Below are 15,311 nucleotides of genomic sequence, written 5' to 3'. Positions count from 1 at the left end.
TAAAGGTTAAGATTGGTGAATTATAAAGTGACACCTTGGTAGTCCTTTTCTTATGTAATTTGTGAGTTAGCGATACAGCTGTACTTCTTTCATCGTCATGGATAATTGTAATGAGTACTTTTCAGTTTAAAATTGTGATATTGAAATTGTAGCAAATGAATTTTTGATTTTGAACTTTTGTTTTTTAAACACCAGTCATTAGAGTCTGTGTGCAATCCCATCATAAACAAACCAAAACCAAAAGTTGAACCTCCAAAGGAGGAAAAGAAAGAGAAGGAAGAACAAAAAGACAGTAAAAAAGACTCTGGTCCAACGTCGGGAGAACAACAAACAAATAACTCCACCGAAAGTGAACAGAAACAGGAAACCAAGCAGGAAATGGAGGTGGATTGATGACAACAGTGCTAAAAGACTTGTATTTATTTAGTAACTTCCCAGGGTTAGCTTTCATTAGCTAAAACATGGGTGTTTTTTTTGTTTTCATTTATGTTAGCTCACTGAGTCGTAAGCTTAAGTGTGCCTTTCTGATCACCTATTGTCTATAGTTGGTCTGAAAACTTTCTGGAGAAGTCTAAAGAAATAAAAAAAAAATGTGTAACCACTGGGCCAATTTCAACCAAACTTCGTAGAGGGCATCTTTAGGTTAAAATGCTTTTAAAATTGTTCAAATAAAGGGTCATACCTATTCCAAGGGGAGATAATTGAGAATAGGTAAAAACCGGGTTGGGTCATTTAAAATCTTCTCAAAAACCACTCAGCTAGAAAAGATCAAACTTATGTGAAAGCTTCCAAACATAGTGTAGATTCCAAGTTCTTCAAATCATAGCCCCAAGGGATAGGATGTGGCCATAAATACAAGATCAAAGGTTTATATATGATAAATGATATTTCAATAGTCATCTTCTCAAGAACTGCAAGGTTATGATTATACAAGCATTCTCAGGTAGTGCAGATTCAAGTTTTCAATCATGGCCATGGAGGGTAGGGTGGTGCCACAATATACATGTAGGATCAAATTTTTATCTGCAATGTATGGAAGGTAATAAAGAAATCTTCTCAAAATCAGCAGGTCTATGATTAATCATATTAATTTGCAAGCATTCTCAGGTAGTGCTGGTTCAAGTTTCATTGAATCATGGCCCTGGAAGGTAGGATTAGGCTGCAATAGGGGATCAACATTTTATAGTTGAATATATGTAAAAGAAAAATTTTTAAAATCTTTGAAGATCTTCCTCTCAAAATATTGAATAAGGAATTCTAAGTTTTGCATGAGAGTATGTACAAAGTTTTAAAAAATATTTTCAAGAGGTGAAGGACCACACTTGATCGAGTTAATATGCAAACATTCTCAAGTTGTGTGGAGTCAGTTTTTTCTTCTCTTCAGTTTTGGACCCTGGGGTTAGGGTGGGGCTAAATTTACATCATTGTCCAGAACAGCAAGGCTTTATTAGTAATATTGATGTTGAAGTATACCCATGTTGTGGGGTAGGGCAGGGTCTTAATATGGGGTAATTATTTTAGGTGGGAATAAAAAGGATAAAAATCTTTTAAAATATCGTTGTCTGAAGAACTACAGGGCCAGCTTGACCCAATGATGAGTTTTGTGGCCCATGGGCCTCTTTGTTTCTTTGAAGCACTTAATAAATTGTTTCCACAAAAATTTGTATGAAAATTTTAGTGTTTTTGAAGATCATGAATGTGAAAAGTATCAAAGAGATATTTTTATTTTTTGATTCTGTTTATTGTATATACATGTGTTTTGTTCTTATGCATATTTGGCACTGTGTCGCGTGAATGCATTATTTAAATCTTCTGTTAGTGTAGATTATTAAAAACACAGACTATAAAAGCATTTGGTCTACATTACAAACTCACTTCTGAATAAGGCTGTAGAAATCAGGTTCTCAGGCTAATTTTGTTGAAAATCGATACAACAGGGAGGCACTATTTCATTATATAACCTACTATATAGATTGTGATTAGATGAATTTGTCTGTGTCAACGGAAAGCTTGTATTCTTACAGGGAAAATTGACTGAGATTTCGTGACTTGACTGAAATTTATTATTGACTGAGACTTTGGCATGTGCATGATGCTACAAAATTGAAAATGCTGTATTGTATTGTACTGGTATCTTACAATAGGTTTATAATAAAAGTTATTAAACCCTTTATGAGGTAGTAGTCCAGTAAATTTTCATTAAGGGTCTATGATCACCCCCTAGGTGCTATTACCCTTGACCTTAGTAATGGCAGATTAGGTTCTTGTTGGTAACAGCCTTTGGGGAAATATTATGGATTATTGCTTTTAATGGGTATAATCACTATATAGTACATATAAGTGAGCCTTGGAACCAGACAATTTATTTTTGTTGCCTTGGTGTAAATAATTTCTTCATTTTGTATGTAGAGAATGGATGTATGAACAGTGTTGTTAATGAATTCTTTCTGTAGACTACAGTACGATTCCTGGTTAGTGATATTTGTCTTACATCAGTACTAGAATAACTCGCGTCTCTACATCACTGAAATTAAACTATTGCTTTGAAGGGAAAAGCCTGCATGTTTTGTGAATTTTTAAAAAATATGTATACAGATAGAAATACTGTATGTTTAATGTCCAGTCATTGAGCACATGCAAGACACTAGTCAAAAATATAAATTCTTTTTTTTTATGAAATAAAATTAATTTTTATGTATTTTCAGTCATACATTTCAGTAATCATCATTGTGGCTCCAAACGTATCCATCCAATCTTGTCCAGAATTTCAATAAATCCAATATCTCTACCAAAGTTTAAAGCTGGTTTTTTTTGGGGGGGGGGGGGTGTCACTACTTTTTGCCACTTCCTTATCGACAGATGATTAATTTTCTAACAAATTGAAATCTAAACCATTGTTAATAATGCTCTCTAAATGCATGTAAGCTATGTACCACTTGCATACAGTTACTAATTTCATGTTTGATTTACAGCTTTTAAAATTCAGTTTTTCTTATTTTTGCTGAGAACAGTTATGTATTTGAAAGTTTTACAAAATGCCAAGGTTCATTATTAAGGTTATGATTTTGAAATATGCAATTTAGAGATACTAACCATATGTAAACAGGTATTGATAAACTCCTTTCAGATATAAAATTTTGTGTGATTGATGTAAAATAAAGCAGTTTAAACGTGTATTGAGAAACTCAATAGGATCGGACAACAGGCATAGCCTATGTAGGTCCTCTCCCAGATGTAAAATAAAGCATGTATGATGTCATTTTAGTCAATGTTATGCTGAAGTTGTAATTTAAACCTGGGAATAGTTGTTCCGCATACAGTATGTTTTCACGTAAACTTTTCAACTATCAAGCATTTCTTGGTGAAAATATCCTGTGTGTGCAGTAATGGTTTTAGACTATGGAGAAAATAAGTTGTGTCATGATGGGGGATGTTGGAATTCCAATTACGATTTTATCCTGTACTTGTGGCATTTTGTATTTAATACATTACCAATACACATAGTCCCAGAAAAAGAAACTAGAAATCTTGTTTATATATCAGTTTATGTCCAGGTTGGAATCTTTAAATTGGTCTGTTTGCATTAATGAAAAAAATTGGAGTAAAAGATTGTAAATGCAAAGATTTTAGGAGAACATCGCTGTGCAATTCTCAAAGGACTGTATGATAACAGCCATTCTGGGGCCCCATTAAAACACTCTAAATTAGGACGAAATGTTATTTTATTTCATAATATAAAAAAATCATCCAATACAGTTTCCCATAATTTGTCTCGGATGTTTACTGTCAATTGGAGTACATTTCTATGATAGGGAGGATGGAGTGTTCTCGAAATGTATTGAGGATGGAAACGTACTAGGTGTTAATGGGATGTTTATAGCTAAGCATATCGTATGATAAAAGTTTAACTGTGTCACACTGCACACAAATACACTGTAGACATTGCAATGTTTTGTTTAGAAAGATGGTGTGTTTGCAAAATGTTACAAGGCTTTTGGAAACGTTTGTTTTTAAAATATGAATGTAAGCGATGATGTTCAATAATACAAAATAAAGAAGAAAGATTCAGATAAGTGTGTTTTTTTATTTTGTGACAGATATGGTTTAAAATAAAACCATTGAAGTGAACATGTATGAAGAGATAAAAGGAGGGGTGGAACGATTAGAGATAAGGAAGTTTGGAGGGAGAAGGATGAGCATTTTTACTATAAATAATGCTGTCTGTGCCCTACTTAAAACAAATGTGATTTGGATTAAGTTTAATTGTTGCTATGGAGATAGCCTTGTAGTTTTTAACCAGTATTCAGTGCTGTACAGATAGTTAAGGTACTCTGATCCTCAGTATAGATTTTTTAAATTTTGGTATGTATGGGAGGGGGGTTCGTTGGAAATTATGGTGATGGATATTCTTGCGTGCCGGTTTGGTGCTGCAGAAACTTGCTGAGCATCACAATATTGACATAATTCATATTTGGTACACTTTTATGTTGAGATGCATAATCACAAATGTAAAAATATTTAAGGAATTCCTATGTCATTACTTGAAAATCATTATTTTTCAAAGCATGTGTGAAAAAATATATTCAGGACTTGTTTCTAATACTCGGAAATATTCCAAAAAACCAACACCTTGCATGACATTTTCTAAAAACTTGTAGCCGCACACAAGACTATCCTCAAATCCTAGTGTATAAACAGCCTGAGTACACCTCAGTTCCTTTGTAAACAATTCGTTATTTCCACAAATTACACAATTTTCTAATCAGGGCTACAAAATTATGAGAAAAGAATAAGGGGAAAATGAGAAAAGTCGTGCATCAAAACCATTAAATCATTCTTTTATATTTATGGAACTACTGACAATTTACCTACCCATGGGATGAAGATGTTCCCTATCGATTTTGGGGTCCAAAGGTCAAGCGCACTGGACATCGAAGTAACAATATGGTTTCCGGACTCTAAAGCGTTATCCTTTCCACCTACAGTCACCATATCATACATATGGACTACCCATGGGATGAAGATGTTCCCTATCGATTTTGGGGTCCAAAGGTCAAGCGCACTGGACATCGAAGTAGCAATATGGTTTCCGGACTCTAAAGCGTTATCCTTTCCACCTACAGTCACCATATCATACATATGGACTACCCATGGGATGAAGATGTTCCCTATCGATTTAAAATTGTCATGCACACTGGACATCGAATTCCTATGTCATTACTTGAAAATCATTATTTTTCAAAGCATGTGTGAAAAAATATATTCAGGACTTGTTCACTCGGAAATGTTCCAAAAAACCAACACCTTGCATGACATTTTCTAAAAACTTGTAGCCGCACACAAGACTATCCTCAAATCCTAGTGTATAAACAGCCTGAGTACACCTCAGTTCCTTTGTAAACAATTTGTTATTTCCACAAATTACACAAAATTTTCTAATCGGGGCTACAAAATTAAGAGAAAAGAATAAGGGGAAAATGAGAAAAGTCGTGCATCAAAACCATTAAATCATTCTTTTATATTTATGGAACTACTGACAATTTACCTTATAGAGGCTTTGTGTCAAATTTATTTTTCCAGACTTCTTTCACTGAGGAATCTAAAATTTTATATGTGGTCACCTAATGAGTAGATACAAATGAAGTTTCACTTTTACGGTTGACTTATTCTAAGAAAAATTGTAAGACTCAAGTTTCATGGTTGATTAAGTGATTCTTGTACATTGGCTAGTTCTATATATATCAAACAAGATATCTCATAAAGTTTATGATATATCTTATGAAATATATGAGATATCTTATAAACTTTCTTTTATAAGATATCTTATAAAGTTTGAGATATAAAAATTCATTTATGAGATATCTTAAAGTTTTATAATATATCTTATAAAATTTATGAGATATCTTTTTAAAAAGAGGAATAAATGTAACACACATACAAATATATATGGAAAATCTTTAAAAATCGTAGGTTGGGGCCACTGTAGGGGGTCAAAGTTTTACATACAAACCACTGGGCCAGAAAAATTTACATGAAAGCTTCCTGCATGGCCTCCGGGGAAAAGTTGGGGCCACAATAGGTATCAAAGTTTTACAAGCGAATGTGTAGGGGAAAATCTTTAAATATGGGCCAAGATGACTCGGGTGAGCGATGTGGCCCATGGGCTTCTGTGTTATTGTGCGAGATTTATATATCAGTTTGTAATAGAGTTCGTCAGATTCACCGCATCTATTTACAAGAGATCAAAATTATGATATTTCCTGGTATTCAAGTGAAAAATAAAATCCACCCACACGTCCAAATATACATGGTATGCATATAGTGACATTTTTCCTCCTATAAATAGGGGCGCCGGTAGGCGACATGTACTGCTTAAGAATGATTGTCATAATAACATTTACTTCCGAAAAACTGCAAATTAAAGGGAATTGTTTACTAGTTAAACTTTAGTATACATGTATAGTGTAGACACCATATAAGACTGATGACGTGTACAAATGACATATTCGTATGAGATGTGTAAGGATGAGAAAGGGGTGACATGATTATTGTGGTTGGTGTAAAACATTTTATTATCAAAGTTCGTAAATCTTGATGTGAATTAAGTTCAAACTACTTGTAATGACAAGTGTTTGGAAAATGAACATGAAGTGTAACGTGCGTGCTGCAATTTCACAAATGAATTTTTTTTATGAAACTCAAAAATTTATTTCGTATAAAAATGGTAAAAAGGAAAAGTTTGATGCCCAATGGAATCGATGGAACCTTCTGTTTTCTTAACTTCTCTCTCTTCCTCTTCTTCTTTCTTTCTCAAACCACACATACCTTCAGCTCATATGCTTTGTTTCTTTTTTTCCCCTTCTTCTCTGGATATAATATTATTGTATATCTGATATACCGGTATGTGCACAAAAATAAAAAATTATAAAAAAAAAAAAAAAACATGAAGTGTAACGATAATTGCATAAACGCTTGGGAAATGTTTCGGCTCTTTGGTAGAACGGGTCTTACAGATCTTCGGTAGAACGGATGTTACAGCTTATTAGAAGAATGGATCTTGCAGATCTATTGAACGACAGTTCTTTTGTAGAATGCATCTTACAACTCTGGGGTAAATCAGACTTGGATTTCTCGGGAAAACCTCAAACTTAAGTTTAAATTTACTTCTATTTGAGCAGTCAAAATTTGAGAGTCGTCTCAGAGTTAAGTCCAAGTTTCGACTTAAGTTTGTTTCGAGAAATCCAGGCCTGAATTTTGATGTGATCTTACAGCCCCTCGGAAGAACGGCTCTTATACATCGTTGGTAGAGCAGATCTTACAACTCTTGTGTAGAACCAATCTTTTTACAACTCTTTGGAGATCTATGGTAGAACAAATCTTGTAACTCTTCGGAATAACGAATATTTTACAGCTCTTTGTAAGTATAGGTATTACACCTCTTTGGTAAAACAAATCTTTGCAAGAACGGATCTTGCAGGTTTTTTTTTTTTAGTATAGCGGATCTTCTCTACCGTGGTAGCTATGGTAGATCGGAGGGTTTTGGTATATCACATCTTTCAGCTCTTTGATTGAACAAATCTTCCGGCTCTTTGAAAGAATGGATCTTGCATATCTTTTTTAAGAACCGATATTGCGATCTTCGGTAAACGGATCTTACAACTCTTGGGTAAACGGATCTTACAGTTTTTGACAGAGCGGATCTTACAGCTTTTGAAAAAACAGATGCTACAGCTCTTTAGTAGAATGTATTTTAAAACCTTTTCTTATATCAGATCTCTTAGGACGAACAGATCTTACAGCAAAACAATATTTTACAGCTCTTTCTTAGTATGAATCCTATAACTCTTTGCTAGAATGGAACTTACGATTCTTTAGTAGTGCAGATCTTAAAGCTTCCCGGTAGAACGGATCTTCCAGTGCTTTGGAAGTATGGACCTTATACCTCTTTGGTAGAAAGGATCTTGCATCTCTTCATTAGAGCGGGGTTTTTTTGGGAGGGGGGTAGATCAGATCTTTTAGCTCTTTAGTAGAACGAATCCTAGAGCTCTTCTTAAGAAAATATCTTGTAGCAAGTAGTAGAACTGATCTTGTCTTTCGTAGAACGCAGAATACAGGTAACTGGAAGAACATATTTTATCATTTTACAGCTTTTTAGTAGAGCGGATCAGCAGATTTTACACTCTTCAGTAGAGCGGATCAGCAGATTTTACACTCTTCAGTAGAGTGGATCAGCTGATTTTACACTCTTTAGTAGAGCGGATCAGCAGATTTTACACTCTTTAGTAGAGCGGATCAGCAGATTTAACACTCTTCAGTAGAACGAATCTTACGGGAGTTTAGTAGAGTGGATCTTCTCCTTGTAGAACGGATCTTACAGTTTTCAATTTTTATAACAGTGAGCACATTTTTCATTGTTACAACAGTGAGCACAGTTTTCCGTTGTTGCAACAAGTGAGCACAGTTTTACATTGTTACAACAGTGAGTAGTTTTCCATTGTTACAACAAGTGAGCACCGTTTTCCATTGTTACAACAGTGAGCACAGTTTTCCATTGTTACAACAGTGAGCACAATTTTACATTGTTACAACAATGAGCACAGTTTTCCATTGATACAACAATGAGCACAGTTTTCCATTGATACAACAGTGAGTACAGTTTTCCATTGTTACAACAGTGAACACATTTTTACAACAATGAGCACAGTTTTCCATTAATTGTTACAACAGTGAGCACAGTTTTACATTATTACAACAGTGAGCACAGTTTTACATTATTACAACAGTGAGCACAGGTTTCCATTATTACAACAGTGAGTACAGTTTTCCATTATTACAACAGTGAGCACAGTTTTCCATTGTTACAACAATGAGCACAGTTTTCCATTATTACAACAGTGAGCAGTTTTCCATTGTTACAACAGTGAGCACATTTTTACAACAATGAGCACAGTTTTCCATTGTTACAACAATGAGCACAGTTTTCCATTATTACAACAGTGAGCAGTTTTCCATTGTTACAACAGTGAGCACATTTTTACAACAATGAGCACAGTTTTCCATTGTTACAACAGTGAGTGCAGGTTTCCATTGTTACAACAATGAGCACAGTTTTCCATTATTACAACAGTGAGCAGTTTTCCATTGTTACAACAGTGAGCACAGTTTTCTACCCAGATACAGCATAATCACAATCCAATGAATATTAATTAATCTTTAATCTTTCAGGTTTAAATAGCAAAAATTCTAAAAACGAAATGCGTAAAAATTTCATCGTCTGATATGACTTGTTTTAGAATCCATCTGTTTTATGCATTGTTAGTTAAGAATTTTATATCACAATGCAAAACAAGTTTCTTTCGATGCACACATTGTCTCTGGGAAGATTTGGTTATCTGAGACTGGGAAGATTTGGTTATCTGAGACTGGGAAGATTTGGTTATCTGAGACTGGGAAGATTTGGTTATCTGAGAGTGAGTTCCCAGTGTTTGTTTTACGTCCCGTCAAGGATTTTTCACTTGTGTTGAGACGTCACCAGCTTTAGGTGAAGTGCCACAAATTTTTATTTATACATAGCGCTTACGGCCCTAGCACTTTGTATCAATGCCTACCGTGATACGAGAGGTCATACCGGTATCCGAAAGATCCGGGACCTTTACATCTATTGCCAGGTGCTTAGAGAAGGAACAGTTGCTATCCTATGTTTAACATCACGTCGGGATCGAGCTCTCTACGGTAAAGTGAGCTCTCTACTCGAGTGTAACCTGTTTATCTAAATATAACTTTGTAAACACAGAAACAGTGGACGTTCGTATTGTCAAAGTAGCTGTCATGTGATCTAAAGAATAACGAAAAGTCTCAAGTTTGCGAAAAGCATTATCTATAAATAAACAGATGGAACATCATGTGGACTGTGACTTGGCAGGGACCATATTACCGGGGCATTTCATTTTTTTTTTTACCTCCATCATCGTAAAACCAAAATTACTCGGGTAAGCAAAGTAGCTCATAAGCCTTTGGTATTTACATTTCATGGCCAGTTAATAGATGCGCAAAAGATCATCTGACTGAGTAAATAAGTTGATGTCATACTTGTCTAAACATTGCACTTTATCTTTTTACCCTATTATCAGTGGACTTTGGGCTCTGCATCATTTACATTAATGCTTAGGGATAAAAGCAAAGGTTTGAATGAAAATCAACAATTTCTCGGGATAAAGTTTATCTCAATATTAAAACGAGGACAACCTGAGTGAAGAAGCTCCAGACACTGTTCACAGCGAGTACTACAGGTAATCTCACATCATTCCAATGTTTGAATTTTACTCGTGTTAGTTTTCAGCACTGTTTGGTAATTGGAAGATGTTCTGTTGTTTTATCTACACTTGCACCAAAAATTTGTTTTAATCTTTTCCATGGAAATTGTCATACAACAAATTCATTCAATTTTCCCCCTTCTATTTTCTTGGTTTTATATGTACATTTAGTTTTAATCTACGGAAGCTCATTGAGGCCAGTTCAAGAGAAAAATAAATTTCTTTTGCGTTTAAACGCAATAGTTATTGCATTTAAACGCAATCTTTTGCGTTAAATCGCAGTGGGTTTTGCGTTTAAACGCAATGGTTTTGCCAACAGTTTTGCGTTTAAACGCAATCTTCTTTGCATTTAATCGCAAAAACTATTGCGTTTAAACGCAATAATTTTTGCTTGTTAAAGCACTCTGCATTTCTGCAATATCCTTATTCTCTGTACCACGGTCCCCTCTTACTTTTCTTGGACATGCTGAAATTTTTTCAACCGATGAAATGAAATGTCCAGCAACAATGCGAGGATCGCTACTCGAATGGATTACTTCACACCATATAATATTCCTGGAGTAGCCATCAATGCAACCATTTATACAAATCCCATAATTCTTTAATTTGTCATACGAGTCGACATGCCACAAATAATTAGGTCCCTTTGCATAATACTCCCTGCGACGGGGTCTTTTCCGTATTCTCAATTCAACTCCCTCTGGATCAAGAATAGAAAGGAGACCTGCTAGTGTTTCTCTAGATAACCTGTATCCGGCTAGCAAACATCGCTGGTGCACCCATCGATACCCGCTTTGCATGCCATTTTTAAGAATTAATTTGGAAAGGAATGCAGAAACCCTGATTAAGGAAGACTTATTCTTTCTCCTGTATAAGTTCATAGCAGCAAGCCTTCTTTTCAGTGCGTTCGCAAAGAAGTACCTGATGCTGTAAAGCTAGGCAACTTACTATTTCATTATAAGTTAATCCAATTGAGAAATAGAAATGGATAAGCGTGTCTATGTCCATTGCCATCACCAAATCAAGAGCTCGCCACTTATAAAAAATGTAAATAAACAAATAACATAGCGTTGAATTACAAACATTAATTATTGCGTTTAAACCCAAAAGAAATTTATTTTTCTGTTGAACTGGCCTCAATGAGCTTCCGTATTAATCTTTTCAAGATATGAAATTTCTATTGACTGCTCATACATGTAAATTTTACCATGGAATTTTCTGAATTTTAAATAAATTTGATTACAGACGAAAATGGAATATGAGAAAGAGGGCCTCCTCCACGAGATGTTTGTCAGGCAGGCAGACAGTACACCAGACAAAATTGCTATTGTTGAAGCTGGAGGAAGACAACTGACCTATCGAGATTTAAACAGTGACTCTAATATCCTGGCCAAATCTCTAAAAAGAACAGGTGTTAAAGCAGATTCCTGTGTGGGAATATATCTCAACAAAAGCATCGAGTTCACGGTTACATACATCGCCATTTTGAAAGCAGGTAGGAATTTTAACACCCCCCCCCCAAACTTGCATTGTTCGGCTCTCAAAACAAATGTGTTTCTTGTTGCTCTGATGTTCACAGGCAAACAGTAATTGCAGATCCCCAGCAACTTACTTATTGAATACCCCCCCCCCCCCCCCCAGAATACCGAAATCTGGATACCATGTGAAAGTTCGGCCAAAAATATAAACTGAATTGTGTTTTTGCTAACATCCAAGACACTATTAGGGTAGGTCAGTAGGAAATGGAGATTCGGCCCTGTCTGTTTGTGTGCTCGCAAAAACTATAACCTTTGGCCATACCTTTTGAATGGATGGTGATGGGGCTTTCATATTCACATGTGTATTCCTTGTCATAAGACATTTCCTTTATAGGTAGTAAAATTTTTGATTAACTTTTGAAACAAATAACCTTGGCCATAATTTTTGAACGATCAACGCTGTCGCTTTCATAATTTTCATGTGTATTTCTTGTGACAAGATTTTTTGGTACCGAACTTTTTGACCTTAACACCTTGGAGTTTGACCTACTTTTGAAAAAAACGTAGGCGGATTTCATTTGTCCAAGATCGGCGTACGCCGAAATGCGCCGGTCATATGACCGGCGTAAAACAGCGAAGAGGCAAATGAAGTAAACCGGCGTGAAACAAACATGGATGAACATGTTGTTGTTACAACGAAATACAGATTTTTTCGTAGTTTCTTAACAATTTCTTTTCATCTGCCAGCATGATAAGTAATGCATTGTGCAACCTCAGTATACTTCGCATATATGAGCAAAGTTGTGCAGTATAGAGGAATTAAACGTTATATTAAAGCTACGAATGAACATTTATTTAATCAATGCATTCAATCAACGAACATGCCGATCTATTAACAAATATCTACATTTTTTCATCTCATAACATCATCTTACCGTGAGCTTTCCGCCATTCTTGAAAAATCGGCGAATTCCACGCCGGTCTTTCTAAACCGGCAAGATCGGCGTACGCCGGCGAACCTTTCCCGGACAAATGAAGCAACAAGCCGGGTAACCAAAGGTCCAGCGGCGCATTCGGCGTACGCCGGTTTGACAAATGAAGTCCTACCAATATTAACTTTTGAAGGGTTAGCGATAGAGTTTTCATATTTTACACGTGTATTTCTTGTGACAGGACCTTTCTTTTGCTGCCATACAGGGGCATCAGTGTTTCACAAACATGTCTTGTTTTCCGAACTACCTTTTAAAAGAGTATATAAATAAGTATTCTGAATTCTGACCACAATTTCCAGTAAGTCCAGGGTAAATTAACATTAACAACTGTTCAATATGCTTCGATATAAACTGTCTATGAAATTATTACAAGATTCAACCCCAAAGCAATATTTATCCAATCATGTATTGAAAGACAGGTATTCTAGGAAAGGGGGCAAAATTCAGAATTGATTGGATTAACGGAAACAGAACAATCATTAGCTCACTTGAGCTTTTAAAACAGATCACCTGTTGTCTGGCATCCGTCTGGTCGTCTAATGTCTGTAAAGTTTATACATTTTCGACGTCTTCTCTGAGCCGCGGAACCAATTTCAACCAAACTTGCCATAAAACATCCTTGGGTAAAGGGGATTCAAAGCTGTTCAAATGAAGAGTTACATAATCATTTTCAAAGGGGAAATGATTAAGAAATTGTGAAAATATGGTGGCATCAAATCTTCCTCTCAAGTACCACTGGACCAGAAAAGACTATTCAAAATTGTTCAGGTCATTGTCCCCTGGGTAGGATGGGGCCCCCTACTGATCAAAGTTTTGCATGGGCATATATATATATATATATATATATATATATATATATATATATAATATATATACTCTTCTTTTCGGAAACAGCAATTAATCCTAGGCTATTGATATGTAAGCATCCTCAGAAAGTTCATAATGAAGTTTTTTCTATTTGTACCCTCGGGAGTGGATAAAAGTTTTACATGGGAATATAGAGAAAAATATGTGGCCTCGGGAGTAGGGTGAGGGGATCAGAGTTTTACAGGGGAATGTAGAGGAAAATGACTGAAAATTTTCATCTTATGAACAGGTGGGCCACGAATAGCCATGTTTATAGGCATCCCCGAGTAATGCAGATTCAAAGTTGCTGAAACCAATGACCCCCACCCAGTTAAACAGGAAAAACTTTTTTTTTTAAATCTTTCTTTGAAGAACAGGCCAAGTTAACTCGGATGAGTGTTGTGGCCCATGCGCCTGTTGTTATTTAAGGCCTACATATTTTGGATTCCTTCTCTCAGGTGGTGCCTATCTACCTCTTGATGTGTCTTACCCTGCATCGTTGCTTGGGTCTGTCCTGAAAGATGCCGAACCAGTGGCAGTCATTACCTCCCCAGATCTTCTTAGCAATATCGAAGGTAAGATTAAAACCACGTGGTCAGTATTACACAAAAATTTCAGAATACTTGCGTGTCTTCTTTTATTGTTATTCATTGTGATAAAATTTTCGTAAATTCTTTGACTTGGTTGGTTTACTGAATCTGATGACGAGGTGGAGTTTAGGTGAATATTGAAAGGAAACAATCTTTGTAAGAAGATTTTTGTATCGTGAGAAATTTCTCCTCATTGTCTTGTCTTCTTGAAATGATAAAATATATTGTACAGCCTAAGCTGATTTTGTCATTGTCAACCGAGGGTGTAAATATCAGTGCAAGATATCGAGAAGATATTGAAATTGTAATTTTGACAACATTTTTAGGAATATCAGAGTTCTGTCCAAGACATGGTGATATGTCGATATCGATGATATCAAATCGATGTCGAATCAATATTGTTAAACAATTCGTTATGACTGTCCTAGCTACTATATTTCTTTACACTTGTGTATAAATTTCGCTACAGTCAACTCTCGATAAACTGCCACCTTTTGTTCTTATGAAATCATGGCATTATAACGAATTTGGCGATGAATTGAATTACTGCCATCTTGAAGAAATAGAGTTACCGTTCTTTTATATGTAAGAGTTATCTTTTGTCCTGACTTGCGTAAACCACATAAACAACGCCTTTTCTAAGTCAGTATTAAGTGCACTGCGGTGCCGTTTCCTGGCAGGCGAGCCTTCAGAGATTGGGTCATGGTCTGCAAGAATTGCATCCTTTGCTGCTAAGATGTCGCCCACTGTCCTTCTTTTTATAGACTTTTCCCATAAAACAAAAAAAAAAAATGATTTGCAATATCCTGATGGGTACATTTTGGATGATGTCCTTGGTACTAATGATTTTTTCTCATCGAAATTTAACAGGACCCTCTTTCGTGGCGAAGCCATAGCTAAATTGAAATGTGTTTCTATGATGTATAAACAACTTGACTACAGTTCATCTCGAGTAATTTTCTTGTTCATTCAATATGTACAGCAATTACTGGGATCCTTCTGTCCAGGTGTACGCCGGAGATCGATAATGACCAATTTACTGCTTCACTGACCATGTGCACCTATGGCGGTTTATCGAGATAATTAACATGT

General features: G+C 35.6%; 1 protein-coding gene across 1 annotated transcript in view; it reads left to right on the top strand.

Moving 5' to 3' along the window:
• LOC125682179 (uncharacterized) overlaps positions 1-15,311 on the top strand; it is a 90,748-nt gene that overhangs the window by 30,956 nt on the left and 44,481 nt on the right. The window contains 4 exon segments of the mRNA XM_048922597.2: positions 1,368-1,383; positions 7,708-7,745; positions 11,559-11,808; positions 14,088-14,204. Coding sequence (XP_048778554.2) covers positions 1,368-1,383; positions 7,708-7,745; positions 11,559-11,808; positions 14,088-14,204 — 421 coding nt within the window.

This window comes from Ostrea edulis, chromosome 2, assembly GCF_947568905.1.
Source record: "Ostrea edulis chromosome 2, xbOstEdul1.1, whole genome shotgun sequence".
Taxonomy (NCBI): Eukaryota; Metazoa; Mollusca; class Bivalvia; order Ostreida; family Ostreidae; genus Ostrea; species Ostrea edulis.
The sequence above is the reverse complement of the archived record's forward strand: the minus strand, read 5'-3'. Positions and strand labels throughout refer to the sequence as shown.